This window comes from Pteropus alecto, unplaced genomic scaffold, assembly GCF_000325575.1.
Source record: "Pteropus alecto unplaced genomic scaffold, ASM32557v1 scaffold3, whole genome shotgun sequence".
In the NCBI taxonomy this organism is placed as follows: Eukaryota; Metazoa; Chordata; class Mammalia; order Chiroptera; family Pteropodidae; genus Pteropus; species Pteropus alecto.
In genome coordinates, this window is record NW_006442484.1 from 40,992,655 (window position 1) to 41,016,594 (window position 23,940).

At 31.7% G+C, this 23,940-nt stretch overlaps 1 protein-coding gene and 1 non-coding gene across 12 annotated transcripts in view; both read right to left on the reverse strand.

The window, feature by feature from the left end:
* The window catches only part of FASTKD1 (FAST kinase domains 1), a 50,033-nt gene that overhangs the window by 13,869 nt on the left and 12,224 nt on the right, over positions 1-23,940 (reverse strand). For 7 of the 11 annotated variants that reach the window (XM_025039497.1, XM_015596564.2, XM_015596569.2 and 4 more), the window contains 12 exons: positions 23,271-23,396; positions 21,147-21,545; positions 19,332-19,442; positions 18,262-18,393; positions 14,350-14,833; positions 12,893-13,007; positions 10,044-10,172; positions 9,120-9,248; positions 8,636-8,749; positions 4,243-4,381; positions 3,491-3,605; positions 2,882-2,966 (listed from right to left, as the gene is read on the reverse strand). In XM_025039497.1, coding sequence (XP_024895265.1) covers positions 2,882-2,966; positions 3,491-3,605; positions 4,243-4,381; positions 8,636-8,749; positions 9,120-9,248; positions 10,044-10,172; positions 12,893-13,007; positions 14,350-14,833; positions 18,262-18,393; positions 19,332-19,442; positions 21,147-21,545; positions 23,271-23,396 — 2,078 coding nt within the window. Of the gene's footprint in view, positions 1-403; positions 2,967-3,490; positions 3,606-4,242; positions 4,382-8,635; positions 8,750-9,119; positions 9,249-10,043; positions 10,173-12,892; positions 13,008-14,349; positions 14,834-18,261; positions 18,394-19,331; positions 19,443-21,146; positions 21,546-23,270; positions 23,397-23,940 lie in introns of those variants that run through there. The other 4 variants (XM_025039499.1, XM_025039498.1, XM_025039501.1 and 1 more) reach the window with 4 other exon arrangements.
* LOC112470447 lies at positions 15,945-16,047 on the reverse strand. Its single transcript, XR_003043014.1, has one exon. It is a non-coding gene; the product is annotated as a small nucleolar RNA U13 (small nucleolar RNA).

Genomic DNA, 23,940 nt, shown 5'->3' on the forward strand with positions numbered 1-23,940 from the left:
ATATAGGTGTTGTTCACAAGTAATATACTATGATTATATTTCTTACAAATTTATTTTTTCCTAGAGCTAATAATGCCTTTTTAAAAAAGATTTGCTTAGTTTTCTATGTATCTCTTGGTATTTTTCTTCCCACATACTCAAAATGCCTTGAGTGTGTGTGTGTGTGTGTGTGTGTGTGTGTGTGTATATATATATACACACACACATATATATATAAAGAAAACCATTTGAATCAGGCAGCTTAGAGAAGAGAGAGCAAAAGATGTGGTACATGAGAAGTGAGATTACATGTAACAATAACTGAAGGGCACATTGGGGTCACTTAATGAAGAGGTCTATGTATCTCAAGTATATAATATCTGGGTTTTCATTTATATCCAAAGGAAAGATTTTATAACCCTCATTAGTCGAATCATTTTATTCTAAAAACCGCATAGTAAAATATTTTAATCTGTTCAGGGGTTTAGTTCTGGTAATCACTAGCTTGGAAAATAGGACACATTCATAAAAATGCAAAATAAACACTTAGCATTTAGCATACCAGCTAATACAAATGAATGTCATGAGGATATTCAGAATTAGGGAGACTGGGTAAGAAGAGACCCTTTCTTATTGGATTTTGTTAACCAATGTCACCATAAAATAAATAAATTAATCAATTAATTAATTAAATTTAAAATTACAAAAAGAAAAATACCTTTCATTTGCTTACTGTTCTGATTATTTTTCACAAAAGGCTCTTTTAAATTCACATTTTAAAAAATCATTAAGTATTAGAACTCAAGTCATGCAAAATAATTGGATATTTTAAACAAACACTTTTAGCCTAAACTAAATATCAATGGAGCAAATTACATGTAGGACACACGTTTTAAAGCTATTTTTAAAATTCAAGGCACTGTAGCTACCAACTTATTTTGGGACAGAATGAATTTAGAGGGTCATGGAGTCCAAAGATAGCAAATTTCAGATGGCCAATTACCTGCAGCCCCACCAGCTAACACCAGCTGAGCACAAATATATCCCTCTTAGAAGAAGGGCTAGGGATTGTATGATTGTATGTATGTATGTACGTGTGTGTGTGTGTGTGTGTGTGCGTGTGCGTGCGTGTGTGTGTGTGTGTGTGTGTGTGTGTATCACACAGTGGGCCCTCAGCAACTATTTTATTGAATAAATGTGTAAGATCAGACAAGGTCAAGATGGGTCCACTACCCCCTCAGCTATCTCCCTGTTTCTTTGCTTCCATTTATAAGAAAATCTTGTCTCCTCTTACTTTCACTTGAATCAGTCAGGCTTTCAGACCCACCACTTCACCAAAACTACTCTTCAGTTAACCAGTGATTTTCATGTTGCTAAATTTAATGGACATTTCCCTGTCCTCATCTTACTGACCTATCAGCACCATCTGATATAACTGCTCAATTCCTCTTCCTTGAAATGTTCTACTAGGTTGCTAGGAAGTATTACTACCTTTGACTTTTCCTCCTACCTCTTGGCAATCCTGCCCAGTCTCCTTTGCTTCTTCTTGACCCTCTTCTTCTTCCTGACCTCTTCGTGTAGGAGCACCTGGCACTCTCCATTCACTTTTGTCTAATCACATTTTTGTGTCTTCATCTAGCCTTGTTCATCAAATACTGCCAGCAACTTCCAAGTGTATATCTAGATCTCTCTCCTGACCTCCAAACTCATTTACTGAAGTGCCTATTTGATATCTCCACTTAGATATTTTAAAAGGCATCACAAACTCAACATATCTAAAACCAAACTTATGATCATCACTCACTCCCACTCCCGCCTGCCATCCTCTTTCCATGGACTTCCCCATCTCAGTCACTAGCAATGACATCATTTCAGTTGCTCAGGAGAAAAACACAGAATTATCCTTAACCTCTTTCTCTCATATCTCATATCCAATCAATGAGCAAATTCTGTTGCCTCTGCTTTCAAAATACATCAAAAAATCTGACCACTTATTACCTCCACTGCCATTACTCTCTCCAAGCCACCATCCATTTCTTGTCTGGATTAGTGCAATGACCTTCTAATGGATTTCCCTACTTACATACTTACCCCACTGCAGTCTTTTTCCACCTCAACAGAGTAGCCAAAGTGATCCAGTTAACAATGTGAGTTCTTTATTTCTTTGCTAGAAACTTTCCAATGGCCTCTCATTTTACTCAGCATAGCCATATATATCTGATCGTATATATCTGCTTCTGTTATCTACCTTTTCTATTATACTTCCAACCCCACCTCGTATTTGTTCTGCTCTAACCACAGTAGATTCCTTGTTATTTTTAAACATGCCAGGCATATTCCCACCTCAGGATCTTGGCAGCTACTCATCCTTCTGCCTGGAGTTCTCTACCCCCAGATAACCCCACCTCCTTAAAGTGTACTTCAGTGATAACCTCAGTAAGTCTCAGATCACCCTATTTAAAATTACACCCGCCCACAATATTCCTATCCCCTCCTCTGAATTTTTCTCCATAACACTCAGTATCATCTAAAGTATATTTTATTCATTTACTTTGTTTGACTTCACCTGTGGAAGATATACTGTATTCACTGCTATATTCCCTGCATCTAAAATAGTTCCTGGAACATAGTATATACTCAAAGATGAATTGTAAACTATTTAAATTTCTTAAAAGCTACACGTCTTTTATACTAAGAATTTTAAATAATTTCCCAACCAGATAGTACAGAAAGTATTCCATTGTAAAATGTCTGCTTATTTTAATAAGGATTCGATTGACCTTAAAATTAGTCAATTCTATACTATTATTTTTTACCTCAGTTGGGCCACTTAATTAAAACAAATTCATAGGTGACACACCATGATAATTAATTTTAAATAAAAACTACAATCATGATTTGCCTTCTCCAAATATACGTTCTCTCAGGTAGTCCATCCGAGCATCCTTTGTCGACAGTGCCATCGAGTTCCATTCAAAATGAGGGATCTATAAAACAAGCAGTGTAGTTTGGATGGAAGTGTTAAAGCAACAACAAAAAAACATCAGGAAGACTTCTAAGCACTACTGAGCAGAGCTGTAGAAACCCTATGAAATTAGTTTATGTCAGCATAGTCTTTGAACCCTTTTTAGAAGCCAAGTGAGTCTTTCTTCCTGACAAAGCCCAGAAGACCTTATTTTTACCTCACAGCTCCTTTTGTCCTGTGCCTATACCTACAATGGACATTTCTTCCTATGTACCTTTCCTACATTCACCCACTAGATGTTTTCTCTTATAACTCTATCCATCTTGTAAGATAAAGGTACAAATCAACACATCTTCTAGAGATGAGATGATTTATATTTACTATTCTTTCCCCCAAAATGGATGTTTTGTTTCAGAGATATTTTAATATAACTTTTTTTAAATATTAAAAAGAGGTTATTCTCAAACTTTAACATTAAAAGAAAACACATGTACAGGCAAGGGTGTCTAGGTTTTTTAGAGGCTGATCTACATGAGTGTTGCATACCTGAATTACACGATAACCCAAAATTTCCAAATGTCGTTTTTTCATAGCAGATTTTCCTTTTAAGTGAGGGATGTTTGTACAAAAAGCTCTTAAATCCAAAAATTCCAAAGCAATTCTACATAAAATAAAAATAAATGTTTACTTCTGAAATCAGTTTACTTCTGCAATGAGAAACAGTTATTATAAGCTTTTCAGAAGCAAGGCTGCATCTTTATAAACAAAAGCAAAATGAATATAAATGAGTACACCTAGTTATTTTTCTACATAAATAATTAATGACAATGAAGTCTATTCATTAGAATTTATACTGAATATACTAAATATCTCCATCATTTCATCCATTTGTTTCTTTGTAAAGAAGGTGCTGTAAGGAATACAAAGATAAATCAGCATAGCTTATATTCTAATAGAGAACATATGATAAATAGTAGGTAACTGTAATGCAGTGTAAGAAATGGCTATATGCTATCAGAAAAGTAGAGGTAGAGAAGCTCCAAAGAAGGTATTATTTGCTTCTGCTGAGGTCAACTAGAAAGTGAGCACTTTAAGTAAGAGAGATGCTAGGCTTTACACAATGCAAGGATGGACATTAAGGCAGAAGACACAGGAAAAGCAAAGGTACATGGGGTAGAATGTGTGAGACAGCTGAGAAGCATATTCCACTACTCCATAAATCCTTGATAAATGAGATCATTAAATTATGCCAATACTAACATTTAGATAACAAAATCTGAAACTGAGAAATAAGTTACCTTTCAGCTCCTGGTGGCAGCCTTGATCCGACTATTTGGGTATTTGATTCCCAGTGCATTTCTGGCAGTTTTCCCAAAGTTATATTATGGCTTCCATAAGGAAGAGGTTTTTTTCTTTTATCCAAGATGCACTCAAAATCTATAAGGAAGTACAGGAATCAACAGTATGAATTAGGTAAATTCTTACAGGTAAAAGTTTAAGATATATTTTAAATACACACACACATACACACACACACACACACACACACACGCACACACAGAATGATGTACCTGTATCATGGGTAAAACTTATTTGATAAGACCTGGTCCAATGGCACTTGAAAATCAATCAATACAAATCAACCAGCAAGTATTATTAAGCTGTATTTAACATGAGGCTATATTAAGGCCAAATCACATCAAAGAGTTTTATTTTTATCCCCTTAATTATTTTGGTTACATTTGGAGGGAGCTAAACCAACTCATCGGATAACAAGTAAGACAAAGGTTCAAGCCTGTATCCTATCTTTCCTATAGGAAGAGTGCATAAGAGTTAATTTTGATATGAGAAAGTTCTTTTAGGACAAATTCCAGCTAATAAAGTCATAAGGAATGAAAGATGCTGAATATCTCTACTCTGCTTCCCTAATGAATGATGGATTTAGGCAATGATTAACTGGCTGCTAAAATCAGTAAGTGAAATGCTGATGAGAGAGCTGACAACATACAAACCCATTGATGGATCTTAATAAAAGTAAGACCATCAGCATTATGTGTCTTCTGACATGATGTAATAAGAAGTACACATCACCTATAAAATAGTCTGGCTAAAAAAAAAATCTACCCTGAATCTAATCAAATCTCTAGATATAACTACTGGTTTATAAGAAAATGAGGTGCAGGAGCACATTAAATGACACCATGCATTTGCAAAAGTCCAGAATGTAAAAAAAATTTTTTCAATAAACTGTAAGAAGAAAACAGAGAAAGGTAGAATTTTTAAAGACGAATAACCAAATGCAATGTTTGGATCTCACTTTTAACAAACTGTATAACATATAAAAGAAAATTGAGATATTTGAGCATTGTTAAGCTATGTGACATTAAGAAATTATTGTGAATGGTTTTAAGGGTGATGATGGTTCTGTGGTTATGTTTTTAAAAGGCCATCCTTATCTTTTAGCTATATTGAAATGATATATTATCTATGACTTGCTTGAAAAGAATCAGCTAGGACTCTGGTGAGTGGGTGTTGATAGGTGTTGATGCTAGATGTTGATACTATTCTCCTCACTTTTGTATGTGTTTGAAATTTTTCCATAATATAAACAATAATAAAAGTATTTAAACCAAGAAAAAAAGAAAGAAAAGAAACAATGAATGGAGGAAAGGGTAGGTTTAACTATCTACTTTTTACACATAAGAGAAACTGGGGCATTGAAACACCTTCAAGTTAATTATCGAACATGAAGTATAGTTATCTCATTAAGAGAATCAATTCTGGAGCTAGAATGATGAGGTCTAATCCTGGCTATGCCATTTGCCAGCTATATAACCTTCAGCAAAAAATAATCTCTCTCTCTGGGCCTTATCTGTAAAATAGAATACATTCCTTTACATTCTTTGTAGGGACATAATAAACAAGTTCATTATATACAAAATACTTAAGACAGTATCTAACATAATAAGCAATATATAAGTGTATCAATTACTATTGTTGTTATATGAAATTGCAGCACTGTTGGACAAATGTACATACCAGCAAAAAACCCTTAAGAACTGATTAAATAAACCACAGCACATTCATTCAATGAAATATTATATAGTCATTAACAAAAGTGTTATAAATATAACTGTTGGCATAGAAAAATATACTCAGTATTAAAGAAAGTTAGAAACTACAGAATAAGCCATTTTTGGTTTAAGAAAAAGTCAGAAATCGAAAAACAAGACACCAAAAGTAAACAGTGGTTGTATCATGGGTAATTTTTCTTTTTTGTTATCTATCCTTCCTAGTTAGTTTTTCGATGATAAGCATGTATCAAGTGAATTGTTTTGTGAGTTTTCTTTTAATACCTTAAAATCAATGCTTCCAAGTCATAGTTCTTAACCATACTACATGTTATCTTAATTATACCACATCCTTATATACAAGTATTACCTATTAAATCTTATTTTAATGATTTATATACATTTTTACATAAAAAATAAACCTCGACAACAGGATGTATAAGTAAGAATTGGAACTACAATGGGCTTGGGCTATAATCATCTTAGTTTCAGCACTATCTATCTATGTGACTTTGGGACAGGTTATAAATGATTTTTTTCTTCTTTACACTTTTACGTATTTTCCAAGTATTTTACAATGGATGTGTATTCTAGTTTGAAAGAAATGTTAAAAAGAATAAAATGCAAGCCACCCATAGTGCCTGTCACAGAGTTAGTGCTCAATAATTTCAAATTATATGAGATGGGATTATAGATCATTTTCATATTCATATTTTAGTGTGTTTCCTTCTGTGAGCATTAACTTTTGTGTGTGTGTGTGTGTGTGTGTGTGTGTGAGCATTAACTTTTAACACAACCCTGACAATATCTTTTTAACACAATCCTCTGGCAGAGACTGCAAGTTGTTGCCCAATACCCAATTCTTACTTTCATTTTTAATAACAGAGTCCCTAAAGTTCAGCTGGGTACATGGCCACCCAGAATAAAAACCATCTTTTCTAAACTCACTTGAAAGCAAGTGTGGCCATGGGGTATAATTTAAAAATGGTATGAATAGCTTCATGGGACTGCACTTAAGGGACACCCTTCTCTTTCCTTCCCTCCTCCTCCTGCTTGGACTAACACTGGAACAGCCATTTTGGACCATGAAGTGGAAACTACGTGTTAAGGATGGTAGATTATAACAAAATAGAAGGATCCTGGATATTTGATGTTTGTGGAGCTGGCATCCAGCCCTGGACATCCTATGTGTATGGAAGGAGGAAATAAATTTTGTTAAGTTTCTGTTATTTGTGGACTTTCGTCAGTCATAACCAAACCTAATACTGAATAATGTAAGCCAACAACTGAGAGTTTTCTGCAGTGAAAGATGAGAGTATCAATGCCTGTCAGGTTCAGCCTCCGGCCAAGTACAGAAATCACACACATACACACACACCATCATTTGATCATCTATCCTCTGCTTGAATATTACTTTTTCACAAAGCAGCCCATTTTCATATTTCAACAAGTCTCTCATACAATACTCCATATACTGAGTTTAAATCCTCTTTTAATTTTTACCATTTTTTATCCTTGAGATAAAAGATACCCAATTCTTCTTTCACATAATAATCCTTCCAATATTTTAAGTTATGCTCTCCATAAGACTTCTCATTTTTAGACTAAACAGCCTAGTTTTTTTTTCATAAAATTTACTGAGCACTTACTATGTTCCAAGAGTAGTACTAAATGCTTTCATTCAATATATGGATTAATCCTATTAAGCGGGAATTATTATCCCCATTTTACAGATAAAAACACTAATAAGGTTCAGAGATTTAGGACCTTACTCGAGGATTGAAACACGTGCAGTCTCAGTCTTCTCTAGTTCTAAGACATGATTTCTAGATCCTTTGTTTCTAGGCCTTATTTGTCACTGTCTCTCATAAAATGCAACATTTGAAAAAAAGAATACTGTGTCCAAAGAACAGAACGTAGTAAGACTACCAACTTTCTTGTTATTATTAATAATATAGTTTAAAAGAATATTTTATTTTTGACAACCATTTATATTAGTTTGTAATCAAGCTTATAACCTTCTAAAATAGCCTGTATGTATACAGATGTTTTCTAAACCTAACTTAGAAAATTTGTTAATCCTCTTAAAATTTCTTTTCATTTAAGTCTACCACTTGAATGTAGAAATTTTAAAAAATCTTATATTGCCATCCAACATATCACCTAGCCTACCAGCTTTATTATTCACAACTAAATCAAAATGCCTTCTCTAACTATATCACTGAGAAACAACATTTAATCTGATTAGAGTTGAGCATCTACCTATGGAAATCCTCATCCAGGATAATCCAAGTTAGTTTCTCAGATGAACTTAAAATAATGAAACTGACATAAATCATTCCCCTAACTTTAGGGCACTGAGAAAGAGAGATAGAATCTTTGGAAGATCCAGAAATGTCCAATGAATCTCAATCTCTGTTTTATGTACTTAAAATTGGTGAAACACGGACCTTAAAAAATTTTTTTGAAGAATAGCAAAATGTTGATGGTTATCAAAACTGGACCATGGAAACTCGAGGATTCATTGCACTGTTCTTTCTATTATTTTCAAGATAATGTGAAAAAAAAATTTTAAAACTTCCTTTTAAGATTCTGGTTAATGAGACAATTAAAGACTTACCTATCATGTGGTAATAAGGTGTAAGAACCGAGGCTTTTACGCAATTGATCCCTCCTAATATCTCTGCTAACATTTTAGAAATCTGTTGTTGTGCTCCATTCATGCTGCCAATATCTTTATGAAAATAAAAATAATTAGCTCACTTGAAATAAGGCAATCAGTTTTTGAATAAACATCCTCCAGTTCTATAAACTAAAAAGTGAAAATTAACATTTCCAACAAGAGCTTCAGTGTAATACCATATTCAATGACACTAAGTTCAGTATAACACAAGTTCTTTGCTCTCTACCAAAAGGTTTAGTGTCCTAAATATTAGGAAATTCTTTTAATACAAATCTCGCCTACAAAACGGTTCCATTAAATAGGTCATGGCACTCTTAACAACTCTGTTGTCATGGTTAAGGTTTAACAATGATAACAATGTACTACTTAATAATTTACTTTAGGATTAAACTTTACTTTCTGACCCAAAGAAAACTCAAACCTTTATTATAATGTTGACAGAAGCGGTCGTGGAACCATGGAATCTGATACTCAGGGCATTCCAAGCAGACTGCTCTATTTAATTCCATAAGACGAAATTGGACCCTTCTATTCAGAGATGAACATAAAACTGAAATTAAAAAAAAAAAATTAATGGATTTCGATAGCTTGAACCTAACAAAAACAATCCATTTTTTCACATTCATTTATCCCAATTATTGGTTGATACTTTTAATCTCATAATATCATTTCAGTTGCACACATGTGCTTTATATTTTTAAGTTATTATATTCAGTGGCACAATTAGGATCAACTCCTGTGTTGTTTCCACTAATTATGAATGTTAAAACTACATTTTAAAAAATACTGCCAAAGAATTTTCATTGACTTAATATCCCACGTTTAGGAATCTATCCTCAGGAAACAAAAATGAGGTCAATGATTGACATATAACAATCATTATTAATAAAAATAAAGAACTGAAAACAACCTACAAGATAACAAATATATGTTATTACATTCATATAATGGCGGATTACATAAATATTAAAAAAATCATGACATCAAAAATATTTAATGGCATGGAAAATTGTTCAAAATACAGTTCAATGACAAAAGGCAACATCCGAAGTAAATACATACATAATCCAAATTTTGTTTTAAAATACATATAGGCATATAAACATACATATAAAAGGAGAGAAAAGAAACTTTCAAAAACATTAAAAGCAGTAGTTTCCCTTGTTGGTAAGATTATGAGTAATCTTTAACTTTTTATTTTATAGTTTTTTGTGTTTTCCAAATTTTCTACAACAAGCAGAAAATACTTTTATAAACAAAAAAAATTAACATTTAAATGCGTCAGTATAGGTAGAACTGAAACTTGGATATAAAGTACAAATGATAATAAAATGTAGATACATACGTTCAAGTTGAGAATCCAATCTGTCTAAGAATTTGATGTTAAAAATTGTCTTTAGCAGATCCTCTGGAAAATATTCAAGTGTGGCCAAAGAGAAACCAAGAAACACTAACATGAGAGGATCTAACAAAGCTAAAACAAAATTAAGATTTTTAAAAATTATAATGCACAGTTACCTCACATGTACATAAGCAACACTTTGTTCAAGTAAAACCAGGTTTTTAAAAAATGATAAACACAGCCTTCACAAAACTAATTTATATTGTTACAACACTGTCACCATAGTGGTGAAGTGGTTACCTCTGCGTAGGGGTAGAGTAGGAAATGGGGAGAGGGGAGAAGGGTACTATGGTAATATTCTGTTTCTTGATCCATGTACTGATTCCTTAGGTGATTCAATCTGTGTAAATTCATACTATATGCTAAGGATGTGCGAATGTTTATTATTTTTCCATAAAGTTTTTAAATTGCTTTGAAAAGAACTCAAAACTAAACGTCAACAGAGAATATAAAAAGAAGTAATCCCAGTCTCTATGTATTGATGGTAATAATAGTGCTCAGAATGTATTAGATATTACTATAAGCACTTCACAAATTTAAATCTCACTTCAGTATACAGTAGAAATAATTACTATCTCCGCTTTGTAAATGAATGTACTACGTTATAGAGAAGTTAAATGACTTGCCCAAAGTCACATGGTTAGCAGCAAGTAGAGGCTGAGATTTACCTGGAGGGTCTAGCTCGGAGCCTGGACCTACTATACTGTGCTGTTCTGTAGGAATCTCAGCTCTCATGGTTGAGTGCAGACATATATGAAGCTCAGATCTCACTTAGCACCTCCTCCCTTACCTATCACCCAGCAGCGTGGTATATATCCCAGTGTATAAGGCTTGAGGTAATTTAGCTGATTTGCCTCATCCAAGAGACATGTCTGATGAGAGGGAAGGTGTTATCTAAAATGCTCTATTATAGCAATATTCGTACAAAGTATAAAATAGATATTAAATATTTTCTTTTGGATATTTTGCTGAGTTTATTTAATAAAGCAAGATCCAGTAATAAACAAGGTTGTGACGATCTCCACCAGCAAAACTGACCCATTGAAACTCGTATTCAAAATTAAGAAAATTACTTCATTAGTTATGTAAAATTGTACTTATAAAGGTCTCCAATAATTTTCCAAACTTTCTCTGTAAGTCTTCAAAAAAGCAAAGCTGTACTTCTCAACCTTTCTTTTCTTATACCTTTAATTTAAAAAAAAAATTGTAATATCTAAGCCTATATTTAGAGAATATGGGAAGAGATGTGCTTTCATTTCCTTCTGATTTTTGAAAGATGACAGAACACCCAGGAGAGCACACTCTAAGTCTCAGATACAAGTCTCATCTTTCTACATATAGCTATGATACTAAAAAAAGGGTATATATGAATGCCACACAGGCATCCATTCATTCACATATAAATACATCATAGTCCCACTTTACCTATTAGCAGACACAGTAGTATCAGACATGATTAGACACTATCTGGTTTATAGGTCTCACAAAAATGTAGCAAGTCTATGAGCATGATATTGATATAATTACTGTATTTATACTATTCTCACACCAGCATAACTATTAAAATTGATAAACAATTAGATATTATATTTCCAGAAATGTTACAAATATTCGGTACACAGCACCACATTGAAGGCATTTTTGCTAAAAATGTTTAATGTGAATCTAACCAAGCATCTATTACTAACTTCTAGTTTATTAGAAATACTGGAGATGGAGAAGCAAGGTTTTAACAAAAAGCAATCAGACAAATTCAAAATGTGCATAATCAATAGTAAATGGCCAATCTCTTTTATTAAAAAAAAATACCAAGATTAAAAAAAAAGATAGGGAAAAGTGACATAAGAATTCAATGTTGGTTGCTTAAAAAAAAAATGACAAAGGACAATTTGGTGAGATTTGGGAAAATTTGATTATGGTAGTAGATGGTACTTGTTCATTTCTTAAGTGTGATACTGAATATCCTTATAACCTCAAGTATTTAGGCCTGGCATTTCTAATAGTTCATCTCACACACACACACACACACACACACACAGCAATTGTGGCAAAATGTTAATAATTATTCAAAAGCTAAATTGTGAGTATCCAGTACACAGATGTTTGCTATATTGTTCTTTCAATTATTCTGTATATTTGAAAGCTATGGCAGCAAAAACTTAGGGAAAAAAAACAAAAACCTTTCCCCAAAGTCAAAATCAAGCAAAAAACACAGACCAAAACAAAACAAAAAACCCAGAGAATATTCTAGACTATAAGAGACCAAAGAAATAACAACCAAACACAATGAGTGAAACTGATTGGATCCTGGGTCCAAAATAACCACTCTAAATGGTATTTAGGGACTGACAAAGGAGATTTACACATAAACTGTGTTTTATATATTAAGAGACTGTTACTTTTCTTAGGTGGAATAACAGAATTGTGGTGATACAGGAGAAGCTGATTGTTCTTAGGAAGGTGTATGCCTGAGTAATTAGAAGTGAAGGGTCACTTCCAATGCCTACAACTTACTTTGAAATGACACAGAAAAAAATAGAGCAAGAAAGACAAACAGTATAGCAAATGGGATAAAATGAAACGATTATCGAATCTACCTAATGAGTATATAGGTGTTCCTTGTTGATTCAATTTTATCTGTAAGTTTGACATTTTTCATAATAAAGTTTCAAAAAGGATACACATTTTTTAAGGTACACAATCCACAGCTTTTATGATTACCCTTTAAATGAGGAATATCTACAATATCCTCTCACCTACTTATTCAACATAGTACCAAACAATACACTTACTTAAGTAAGAATTAAGGTGTTGGATACAAGTTCCGAAAAATTCATTCCTCTGAGGTGGATCATAGTTCAAGATGCTGAATGGAAGAATAATAGCAAGGACTGAGAAAGGATGGATCTGCATAAACAGAACAAAAATGTTACAGTCAAACTTCAGTAAAACAAAATCTTAACCTAATTATTATTTTAGGTAGAAATTTTTTTCTAACATGCCTATAGTTAAATGAGAATGCCTATGGTTAAATGATAAATGTATCACTGTTTATTAATTTTTCCACCCCCCTGCCATAATCTACTTAATCTCACCACTAATTTCTAGTAACTCTAAGTATTAAGGCAGAAAAAATAAATCAGATAATCTACAAATTAATTTTGTTAGGTATAAAATCTTATTCTAAAAATGCAATAGTCATTAAAATGAACAGAAAATAGTATCACTGATTTCTGTGATAGTGCATTTTGTAGACTCATCATATAATATAATTAGGGGAGTTTATAACCATTGGAATTTATTTTTCTTTCATTCATTCAATTTTTAATTTAATTATTTACTCATTCATCCAATACTTACTGATGACAAGCAATATGCTAAGCAAATAAGACAGAATTTTATTTTCATTTGAGAAATACTGTCTAAGTAAAAGCCTTATCCTTATATACACAATAAATTTTGTAAGTGAGCATCTTCTCACTTCAAAAAGCATCATTTTATAAGTTCCAGAAATAAATTTGTAAGAAAACACAATGACAATTTAAGAATACAGTAGATCCTTGAACAAAATGAATTTGAACTCCACAAGTTCACTTAAATGCATTTTTTTCAATAAATACTGTAAATGTATTTTCCTTAGGATCCTCTTAATGACAATTTCTTTTTTCTAGATTATTTTAAGAACACAGTATATAATACATATAACATGCAAAATGTGTTACTTGACTGATATCAGTAAGGCTTCTGGTCAACAGTAGGCTATTATTAGTTAAGTTTCTGGGGAGTCAAAATTTGTATGTGGATTTAGTAACAACTACCACATTGTTCAAGGGTCAACTGTAGTGAAGTTAATGGATACCTTATAATTTTCTGTTTAAACACTTCTCACATTTTTGAATGTAGTTGTTTTTAAATAGTAAAAGTAGGATTATAAACAATAAAAAGAAAATAAAAATCATTCATACTCTACTATGCTAATACAGCCAGTATTGTATTAATTATCTAGTCAATAAGTTTTGACTGATCTTAACAATATTTCAATGAATCAAAAGATAACTGCTAATCTGCCCAAATCTGCAATGCTAGAGAAAAAGGCTTTAAGGGGAAGCACGACAAACTGGTGAACCAGAAACTAGAGTTTAATTTTTTAAACTTCAAAGTCCAACCAAGTTCTCAAAGTACATATGATAAACATGAATGCTTTTAGAAGTTGACAACTATATAAAGTTGTGTGACATTTCAACTTCACCTTTTCAATCTGCTGAAGGACCACTGAGGCTATCCTATCAAGTAGCAAAGTACTGAGGTAGTTAGTTCTGGAAATAAAAGACGCAATTCCTGCAACATTCATGTAATTAATTTCATCCACCAAACGTTGTAAAGTAGCAATCGTTTCTTCAAGAAGTGACTGGGCAAACCAGTCTCCTTTTAAAGACTTAAGTTCTTCCCATAACAGATTCAAATTGTTGCATTTTTGTAGACTCTGATGACCATAGTGATCTAATTTTTGAAGCAGTTTCAGCTGTTTTCCAGTACTATCCAGATGCATGCAATCATACTGAATCCATCTTAAAATAGATGTGGCAAAACCATTCAGGTCATTTAGGTCACACTGTGGCAAAACTGCTTCAATTCGAGATATCCCCACTTCATCTAGGTGAGGAGATGGAAGCATGGAAATAGCGCACACCAGGCTGGAAATCTCACTAGGTTTGACACTAATTTTCAAATAACTATAAAAGAAGCAGGGGGGATGGGGGGAGTGAAAAGAACAAAATTAATGCATCAGCAATGAAAGACAAATTATATGTAAATATTAAAATATGAATATGTAATTATTATTATACTAGGTATGGTATGCTTAAAGTTGATTTATTTTAAGGGTTAACTAATTCAAAGATGACAGGCCTATAAAGAATTACTAAGGGAAGCCTTAAAATATTCTAAAGCACATCTCAAATATTTTCATGCAAAAATAAATTCATAGTCCCTGACAAACAAAATGTCAGTGTCAGAAGAATGTTTCTTTCCACTGCTGTTGCTAGAGACAGAATTCGGGCTGAAATTCTGATATGACCTGTCGGGAGATAGTATGTCCTAGTACAGGCCCTGGCATACGGTGATCACTCAATTATATTGGTTCCCATCTTACTTCTGCTATATGAGAAGCCCAACCTTAAAAAAACACAAAAAACCCATAATCAAATCTAAATTAAAACAAAATTAAGTAGCTTTTTAAAATATTAAATTAGCATATTGAAATAATCATAATATTCAACACTAGAAAGGTACATTAATACAGGTATTCCCATTCACTGTTAGTAAACTTTAAAAGTTGGTATAACCTTTCTGAAAAGTAATTTAGCATTATGGCTCAAGAACTTTAAAAGTAATTTTATCCTTTGACATGATGAATCCCTGTCAGGGAAACAAGTCTAAGAAAATAATCTAAAATGCAGGCAAAGATGTGTGTTACATTATTCACCACATTATTAATATGTTTAAAATTTGAAAACAATATAATAGCCAATGAAGGGGAATAGTTAAGTGAATGATAGTACAGTCATATGATGGATAATACACAGTCTTTAAAAACATTTACAAATACTTTTAAAAGATGTGGAGAAATGCTGATAAGGTTAAGTAGAAGAAATAAAAAAAGAATACAAAACTGCATGTTCAGGAGTCTCACTATGAAAGGAAAAAAAATACGTATACATACATATGTAAGTAAGTATATACCACAAAGAAATAAACCAAATTGTTGACAGCAGTTGAATGGGTCTATGAATAATTTTTATTTTCTTCTTTATACTTTTTTGTTTTCAAAATGAATTTTTTTCACATTGAACAGTTAACATGCCAACATCCTAACAAGGTTTGAGGGAGGCACATCTCAACAATAACATGAATACCCAATTATCACACTTATGAACCACGAAAAGATCTTTTTTGTGACTTTTACATAATATTGGCCCAGTACCTGCTACAAATTAAGTACTCAATAAGTATTAAATGAATATTTTATTCTTATAACCACAAAAAAATGAATACACTGTTTATATAAAGAAAAGAAAGCCCCCAAAAGCTGTATCTGTTTACAGAAGTGACTCAAGGGATAGAACTTTCAATATTTGCTAATCTTGTGATAACTGTCTAAAAATAAACTCCCAATAGACAAAAATCCCTCCAACCTCCAATTGATGTTTTTCCTTGTAATTCTTCCTCAAATTCCAAAATTTACATATGCATGTATGTTTATTTACAATGTCACCATATATCCACCAGCATGGCTAAAATTAGAAAATAAAAAAATACCAAGTGTTGGTGAGAATGTGGAGCAACAGGAATGCTCACATTCTGCTAGTGGGAATATAACTGGTCTAGCCACTTCAGTAAACTGTTTAGCAGGATTTGCTGAAGATAAACATATGTATAACCTGTGAACCATCAATCATACTCCTTGGTAAATATCCACAGTAATGCATACATATGTTCATTAAAAATATGTACAAGGATATTCCTAACAGAACTATTTATAACAGCCAAAAACGAAATAAATCAAATATCCATCAACAATAGAATGGATAAAAAAGAAATCCGTTATATTCTTATGAGAATACAATACAGCAAAAACAGAGGTAAATCTCAAAACATAATATTGAGCAAAAGAAGCCAGTCAAAACAGGCAAAACTACTCCATGCAGTTAAAGTAGGGACAGTAGTTAACCTGGGGCAAGTGGAGGGAGCAGGGTAATGAGGAGGGGATATGTATATTTTATGTGGATGGTATTTCAATACGTTTAAAAAAAAAAAATGTTATTCCAGTATATGAACTCCCTGGGTTCCTCAAATGGTTTCAGGAGCTATTTGTATTAACAATTATGTGAACTAATTTAATTATATTGTGCTCTTTCATACAATCTGGAAAAAGTGAATAATTCTGAAGCATAAGCATCTATGCTTATATAACATCTCCCAACTAATTCCTTAATAAAATTTTAAACCACAGAGATATATAAAGACTCTTGCTACTGAGAATTACTAAAATCCATCATTGTCATATTTGCTTCAAGTCTTTTTATAAAGGCAATAAAATATAGGTAAAGTGAAATCCCCTTTGACACTTCCACTCCTGTCTTACTTTTCTGTTAACAAACCTATATGCAAACAGTATTGCATAGTTTAATTTCTTTAAAAACACTGTGCAGGCCAAATAAATCATGTCTCTGGGCCAGTTTATGATATCTGATTTAGAATACAAAATTCTTAATTTAGAAGCTATATGAAAGCCTATGCTAAATATAAGAAGGGTAAAGAAACAGTAATCCTGCATATAATAACCTCGATAAGAAAGTTATTTCAAGAAGAATGTGAATTTTCTTATAACATACCTAATATGCTAAATTCTTATCTGATAAAGTGCCACCACTTATTCCTCAGTTCAAATCCTTAACCATAATGATATCACTATCAAAACAAAAATCATTTTCAATTATATGCTAATCTTTTGATTATGGCAGAGAGTCCCATGCCTGGTCTTTCAGAAATCAAACTAGTATAGAAAAATGGAAGGGAAGAAGATTAGTCTGGTTTTAATTTCACTAAAATCATTATTCTAATGTTTAAAATAAAAAATTTTAATGGAAAACTCCATTTTAGTGTAATGAAAGTCAATGAAAAACTTAGTAACTCCTTAGTTTAAATATGAATACTATATCCACTGAAAAGCAATTTTTAATTATAAAGAGAAAATTCTGTATAAAAATACTTTTTCAATAATATCACCCTCATATATTTTTAAAATTACAAATTAAAAAATTTATTATGCCTTAAAATAGGCAAGTTAGCAAACTGACGGCCCCTAAATATTAGTGCTCTCAAATGGAGTTTTGCCTCCTTCAGCATCTTTTTGTGGTTATTCAATTCCTGAAGGAAAGGAGAATGTATCACCCTAACTGGCCTCATTTCCATTTCAAAATATACTAAATATACTAAGCATAAAGAGAGATAGTATCTTAACATTTTTAATAATAAGCTACTCAACTCTGCTTCCAAAAGTTCCAACAACTCTATACATAATTAAATAAAACTAGATTATAAATTAAAAGATTAGATTACAAAATAAAAGATTAAACAAACACTTCCACTTTAATCTTACCTATGCAGTAATTCTTTGAGTTTCACAAAAAGCTCTTTACTTTGGAAATGTAAAAATATCAATGCTTTGGTTATCTTCAATAACTCTACTGGTTTATAGTCATCTAAGTGTTTATGCAGAATTGAAGCAATTCTAAAAAGAATGATAAAACATATTATAATCATTCATTCATTCATTCATTCATTCATTCAACCTTTACTGAGGAGCTCTTTCATGCCAGACATGCTCTGTGCTAGAGAAACAACAATGAATGAGACAAGGTTTTCTGTTCTTAAAGAACTGTCTCAGGTAGCAATAGAAATGTAACACTTAGAATGAGGTAAAAGTCATCAAAGTGTGAATCAAATAATATTTAATTACTAATAGTAAGAGCTCAGAAAAAAGCATATAGTTTTACTTCCTAAATAAAAAAAAAAAAAAAAATTCATGGAACAGCCATCAAATTCCACACCCTCCCCACCAAAAAAAATCTTTACCAAGAGTTACTAACAATTAGCAAAACTGATTTAATTTTCTTCTTTAAATCCACTGGCCCTCGAATAGAGATACATAAAGGCAATGGAAAATGCTAAGAGGCAGTAAGCTGGAGGAAAGAAATAGAGCAGAAGAAATACTTTTTTAAAGGAATATATAATAAAAAATCACATATATATAATCCAAATCATGTATTTTTTCCTCCTTAAATGTCAAGTTAACAAAAAAAGTCAATATATGGTAGTAAGATTTCAAGGTAACAACAGTGGTATGAAACAATTCCAGTATATGAACATGTTAACTGTTTTGCAGAAATTATCCATTTGAAAACGGTCCTGCTCTATGCTCTCCACTTTCCTAGATTATGATGCTCTGCTTGAGAATAACAGGAGCAAATGAAATGAAAAATGCTACACAAAATTTTAGAATCTCTATTTTGAAAAACAATTTAGGAAATAAATAATACCTTAAGTGTTAATTCCTTATTCTTCAAAACCAATAGCTATATTATAGAAAAAAATCATAACTTTTCTCAAAAACATAGCTACTTATGAATGACAACTAAACATAACACCATGAATTTCAGAAAGGACTACTTTTTAATCAGACGCGAATTTCTGCTTTCCATTTCTTCCATTGCTCCCATCACTGCCAGGGCTTGCTGGCTGGTCAGCTCCTCTGACATTAATAATATAGTTGATTCAAGCCTAGAAGCAAAAAAAATATTTTGATGTTGAAAAACTGATGATTAATTTCTAAAAATATACTTTAAATAATGGTTCTTAGGTGATAAGTAGAAAAGAAATAATATGAACAAAAACTGAATTCAAATATGTAATTTCAATTTTCTCCCCACATAATTGGGGATCATATATTCTCAAAGAAAAAATATAATTTTTTCAAAGCAATTAAGGCCTCAGTATAATCTAATTTTAAAGTCTCTTAAAAAATATAGACAAAAGATTTTAACTGATTTTCAAATAAGATAAGGTTACAATGGTTATATAATACAATAATTCAGTGAAATTATTCAGTACTAGAGAGCTAAAGAATATCCTAATTTTTAAAAATTCAGTAAGATATAATCACAAAGTCAACATACCTACATATTAACAGAAATCTTACATACTAAGTACTTGCTATAACATTATAAACAGAAAATTTACAAAGATAATCCATTTTAAAAGCATCTAAAGTAGTGCAGTAAAGTATTTAAATATAAATGTCTTTTAGAATAATTTAGAAGACAAGCCCAAAACATGAAATCTGAAGAAAGCAGGATAAACTAATTTTCTATTCACACTACTCCACACTATCCTTTTCACCAACCTTATCAAACGTCTCAAATCCAGTTTCTCGTAACTTTTCCCAACTACTTTAGTCCGCATTTTTCTTTCTGTATGCCCATAGCACTTACTATCTATATCACTAATTTGAATACTTACTCATAAACTATATTTCAATATCATGGTATATTTCATATTATATATTATATATTTCAATTACATATTTCTATCTTCCCAATTGTAATATAAAAGCCTTAAATGCTGGGACCCAGTTAAATTCAACTTTTATACTGCTTATGAGATTTTAACAATACTTGACCAAAAAAAAAAGAGAAAGCTTCCAATAAAACTTTTAAAAATAATCATCTTGTTCCCATCTTCATACAGTCTCTTAAAATGTACCCTTAAATTTCTTCATAATTCAAAGGACTTTTAAAAATAAAATTCTCCATGAAGTTCTGGCTAACAGAGTAATGATGTAGATACCTCTATTATGCAACTCCTACAACTCCTGCTTAACTAATACACTAATAGGATTTATCAGTTTACTCATATTGGTAATCATGTATTTAGTATTTGCTCATCTTTATATCCCAAATATTTCTATCTACATCAATATCTGGCAATACTGGAAATTCTTAAAAGATAGGAGACAGATCAAATTCATTCAAACTTGACATGAGAATATATGCCAACATGCATAATAAATGCTTTTGATGATGAATGTACAAACAACAAAGCAAAAAATGGTCCATTGTTAACTACCACCATAATTCTGAATAGTCCACACCCTGTACTGGAAGTGGGGGAGTCTTATACCTATGTTGAAGCCAGTCACATGGCCCAGGAAGGGAGAATAAAAACATTTAAACAGTGCCCTCCCTCATCCATTGCTGTGTTGGCCACCACTACAGAGTTATTGGCCCCCTTTCAAAACACAGTAGTAGACTGAGTTTGAGATGTAAATTAGAATAATCAACAAGCAGAGCATATGAGATTATTTTCAATTCCACAGTTGAATGGGTTGATTTTTGTGCATTCCAGAACTGCAAGAAGATCTAAGCTGAAAGGCTCCAAATATTCTCAAAAAAAATAAATAATTAAAGCATTTTCAGCTGAACTTACTGTTTCTTTTCTTCAGGTCCTGCCATGGGTCCCAATGCAACAAACAATTTTACAAAGCTAGCAGGGTGATCAAACTGAGGAATCATTTCAGTTAACCTCTTTTTAGCCATTAAAACAAATTCAAAACTATGAAACTGTAGAAAGTGGTACAGACTAAGTATTTTACTGATGGACTCCAAATCAAGATGGTTTACATGGCTTAAAAACACTTTATTACACCTTTCTAATAGTGGGTAATAACTATATTTAATATTTCGAAGAAACTGTACTATTCTTCTTGCAATGTTGACCTGGGAAGAATCTATGGTGTCAAAAAGAAGTTCTGTTTTGTTCACTAATTGATCTTGAAAGCGTTGTGATATTAAAGATGATATGCTGACCATCAAAACAGACAAGGACCTGAAAAAGGAAAGATTTTTATATTACTTAAGAATAATGAACTATTCTAAAACTTAAACAATAGATATGAAAAGGTAAAAATATTATGGGTTTTACACCACAAAATTTTTCTTTAAAATACCAGTAGAACTTGAGTGACATCTCCCAGTAATTGAACCCCTTTAGACAAAAAAGTGTTGAAATAATATTTTGGGGGGGTATGTATAATATCTCATCCTACAGATAACTGCTTTAAAAGAAAATATTGTAGTGAAATTTACTCAAAAGTCACTAGACCAGCAGCCCATGCATGTAACATTAAAGGTCTCATTTTATATGTTTGGAAGTAGACTTCACTTTGTCACTCCTTTCTCTGTATATCTATCTGTAACTTACTAATAAAAATTTTGGCAAAATATTTCTCACTAATGAATGATTTCATATTTCTTAATGTTTCATGCTAGACTAATATTAATATATGATAGACAATACTGAACATGAAGTAGCATTTAATATTTCTTCATTCAATAAACATTTTTGAGGAACACTAATCACTTTTCTGGGTACTGTGAAAGACACCAAAATTACAAAGGTGAGGTATCCGCTTTCAAAAGACAGTTCTTACATAATACAAAAATCAGAAAACCACAAATACGAGAATGCATCCATAATGAATAAAGAATGCAAAATGGAAAAGACAAATACTTGGGGATGATAACAAATACTTGGGGATGATTATTAGAAAACAATGTACAAAAAAGACATAAAAATATAAAAGATGTATTTTTTCGTTTCAATAAAATAAATATATTTTTAAAGACCCAACTGTATAATACTTGGGCTTCTCTAATCAAAATGTTTATATTAACATTAATTAGTAACTTAACATCGCTCTTTAGTTTAAGCATAAGGACCCTGAAATTATTTTTTTAAATCGTATATATATATTTGTAATTGCAGTTTGGGGTAAGAAAACGTCTAAAGATTTCATTAGAGTCTCAAAAGGGTCTATAAGAATTTTTGAAAGTTAAAAAAATTTACACTGATTCTTATTGTCTGCTTTTATAAGCTACTTTTGTATGTATGTGAAAATATACATAATGTAAAATTTACCATTCTAAACACGTTTAAGTTACAGTTCAGAGTTATCAAGTACGTTCACATTGTTATGCACCTATCACCACCATCCACCACAGAACATTTCATCTTCTCAAGCTCCATGTTATGCCATGTATCAGAATTTCTTTCCTTTTTAACGCTGAATATCCCACGATAGGTATATACCACATTTTGACTGTCTGTTCATCAATCAATGGACATTTAGGTTGTTTCCAAATCTTTTGGCTATTGTGACTAACACTGCTATGAACATTGGTGTATGTTATGAACTAAATTGTGTCTCCTCAAAATTCATGTGTTAAAGCCCCATCCACACTGTGACTATATTTGGAGACAGGGCCTTTGGGAAGGTAATTAAAGTTAGATGAGGTCATAAGGGTGGCAGGCAAATTTGTTAGCTTACAAGTAAGGTAAAATCTCAAACCTTTCACAGATCTCAACAATATTGTGTTATACTTTAAACACTTTACCTTATAATTCCCACAGCAACACTCCAAAGTTGATATACTACTATCCCTATTTTATAGATGAGGATAGTGAACTTTCTAAGAAGTTAAAATCTAAGGGCATGTACATCCAAAGCCCAGGATCTTTCCACCATAATACAAGGCCCCTAAATAAATTTACCTTAAGTCTTGAATGGTTTCCAATTTCCTATTTACAATATCAGCTATTTTTCCCATTAATGGACTAAAATTTAAGTGTTGATCTGCTAGGCAAGAGGAAAATTTTGACAGCACATTAATATCAAACCTATTAAAGGAAATATACAAAGGAGATCATTAGTATTTACTTTCACTTAAAACACATAAAAACATTTGTAAAATAAAAAGCAATCAAAAATACTAATACATTACTAATTTAAAATATTTTCTAAAATGGTATTATTATAAAGGTAATCCATGCTAACAGTTAAAAAGTCAGATGCTATTAGAAGATTTTAAAAACAAAAATTACTCAAAATTATTTGAATCATTTACTTATTTTTTGAGGTGACAGAACAACTTCAACTCAAGGTTGTGCATTAACAAACAAAACAACTGCTACTACAATCAATCGTACTGTGAAAACTTAAGAACTTTTCTATAGGAAAAAATCTAATTCCTTCAACAAGTAAATTACAAGATGAAAGAAAGGAAAACTGTTATACATTTTTAAAAACTCTGATCCACTAAACGATAAGCATAAGAAGTTCACAGCAGCACAATATGTAATAGCAAAAAAGCTGGAAACAATCTAAATGTCCATCAAGAGCACAATGGATAACTTGCACATATTTATAAAATACTACACCACA